This window comes from Apis dorsata, unplaced genomic scaffold (assembly GCF_000469605.1).
Source record: "Apis dorsata unplaced genomic scaffold, Apis dorsata 1.3 scaffold_867, whole genome shotgun sequence".
NCBI classification, from domain to species: Eukaryota; Metazoa; Arthropoda; class Insecta; order Hymenoptera; family Apidae; genus Apis; species Apis dorsata.
The window spans coordinates 150,028-151,550 of record NW_006263987.1 but is presented as its reverse complement, the minus strand read 5'-3'; the positions used below and the strand labels follow the sequence as shown (position 1 = coordinate 151,550).

Genomic DNA, 1,523 nt, shown 5'->3' with positions numbered 1-1,523 from the left:
CGAAACTCCGACGAAAATTATTCCGCGGACGGTTTCTCCGCGGCCGTTTCTTCTTCGGTTACGCGGGAACCGGGAGGGGGAGGGGAAAAAGGAAAAGGAACGAATCGAGAGGACCGGTTTCGATTCAAGAAAGCGATTGTCAATCGCGAATACGATGATTATCGGAATATTAGAATTCGACGAAAGCCTCCGCGTCGATGGATTTCGCTTCCGTGAACACGTAACCCCTCGATATTTTCGCCGGAGCTTACATCTCGTAACACTATTTCCCATTCGACGAGAGCAACGGACTGGCGGCGTTTGAATATCCTTGGCTGCAGGTCGGCAACATAAATGGATTCACGTTGAACGGTGAACCGACCACCTCTCCTAGTCCTGCAACATACCAACTGTCGGTTATACGTTAGTGTCATTCGCTACAGCTTACAAATTACGAATATAGATATATAATATAATATATATAGAGAAAATTCGTTTCATGCTCATGTACGTATAGAAGGAAACTTCAACGAACGGGATAAATTTTGGTTAGAAGACTGATACACAAGATGAAGAGGATCGTATTCGAAATTCGTGATTAGGACACGTGGCAACAAAAGGGCTCCAACGATCGATCTTATTCGCTAAGTGGATCTCGGTAACGATCGGCGTTACAAGGCGGGGGGGGGGGTTTAATCGAGAAGCGATATCGAATTAACGAAACGAAGGAGGGAGAGGGATTTATCAACGATTGATAAATGAACGTGTGCGTACATACATCCTCGAATCTCTCTCGTCTCTCGTGCATGTTTCTCATAATTCTTTAATCGTAGTGCATAGGGTGGTTGTGGTGGTGATGATGGTGGTTGTGATGGTGGACGGTTAGCGGTTACTGGGCGGCTGTGGCGAGGTGGTGCTGTGTGGACCAGTGCGGTGGGACTGAGGTGGTCGGTGGTCGTACTACGGGAGCGAACGCACTCCCGTCCCCGGACGTATAGAAAATGCCATACTGTTCGTGCGCTAAAACGAAAATTTCACATAAGGGAAAATCATAAATACATGCATAAACGATTAACTGTACCATTAAACTGTAACAAGCTGATGTGTCCTCTGCGATTTCGCGCAACATGCATTTCGCTATAAATATAAAGCCGACAAATATCTACGTCTCGTTTCTTTCGAGAAAAAAAAAAAAAAAATAGAAGCGTGAAAATTGTTAAAAGTAAACGATGATTTTTTTATATAATAAAATTTGACAATGGACTCTTCGAAGCGAAGAAGAAGAATAATCGATAGGATCGATAGGAAGATAAAATTGGAAGATGCAGAGACAAGATTTGGAGATTCCTGTAGGAAAGAAAGAAAGAAAGAATGGTATACTTACGCGATGTGTAAAGGGTTGGACTACCGGTGTACGGATTGGCTACCGAGTAACTTCCGTTCGTGCTGTGACTGTGAGGCGTGCTGGCCGAACTTCCGCAATAACCACCGCCGGTCACAACCCCGCGTGGACTCGCGCTGCTGCTTTGCCTGTAGGCATCGGC

The 1,523-nt window shown here is 45.4% G+C and overlaps 1 protein-coding gene across 6 annotated transcripts in view; it reads right to left on the bottom strand.

Annotated features, from left to right (window-relative positions):
• Positions 1-1,523, bottom strand: part of LOC102676797 (transcription factor collier) — a 124,871-nt gene that overhangs the window by 264 nt on the left and 123,084 nt on the right. For 4 of the 6 annotated variants that reach the window (XR_004151544.1, XM_031514048.1, XM_031514049.1 and 1 more), the window contains 2 exons: positions 1,364-1,523; positions 871-999 (listed from right to left, as the gene is read on the bottom strand). Coding sequence is in view for 4 of the 6 variants with exons in the window: in XM_031514048.1 (XP_031369908.1) it covers positions 1,384-1,523 (140 nt within the window). In the remaining 2 variants the exon portion in view is untranslated. Of the gene's footprint in view, positions 390-870; positions 1,000-1,363 lie in introns of those variants that run through there. The other 2 variants (XR_004151543.1, XM_031514047.1) reach the window with 2 other exon arrangements.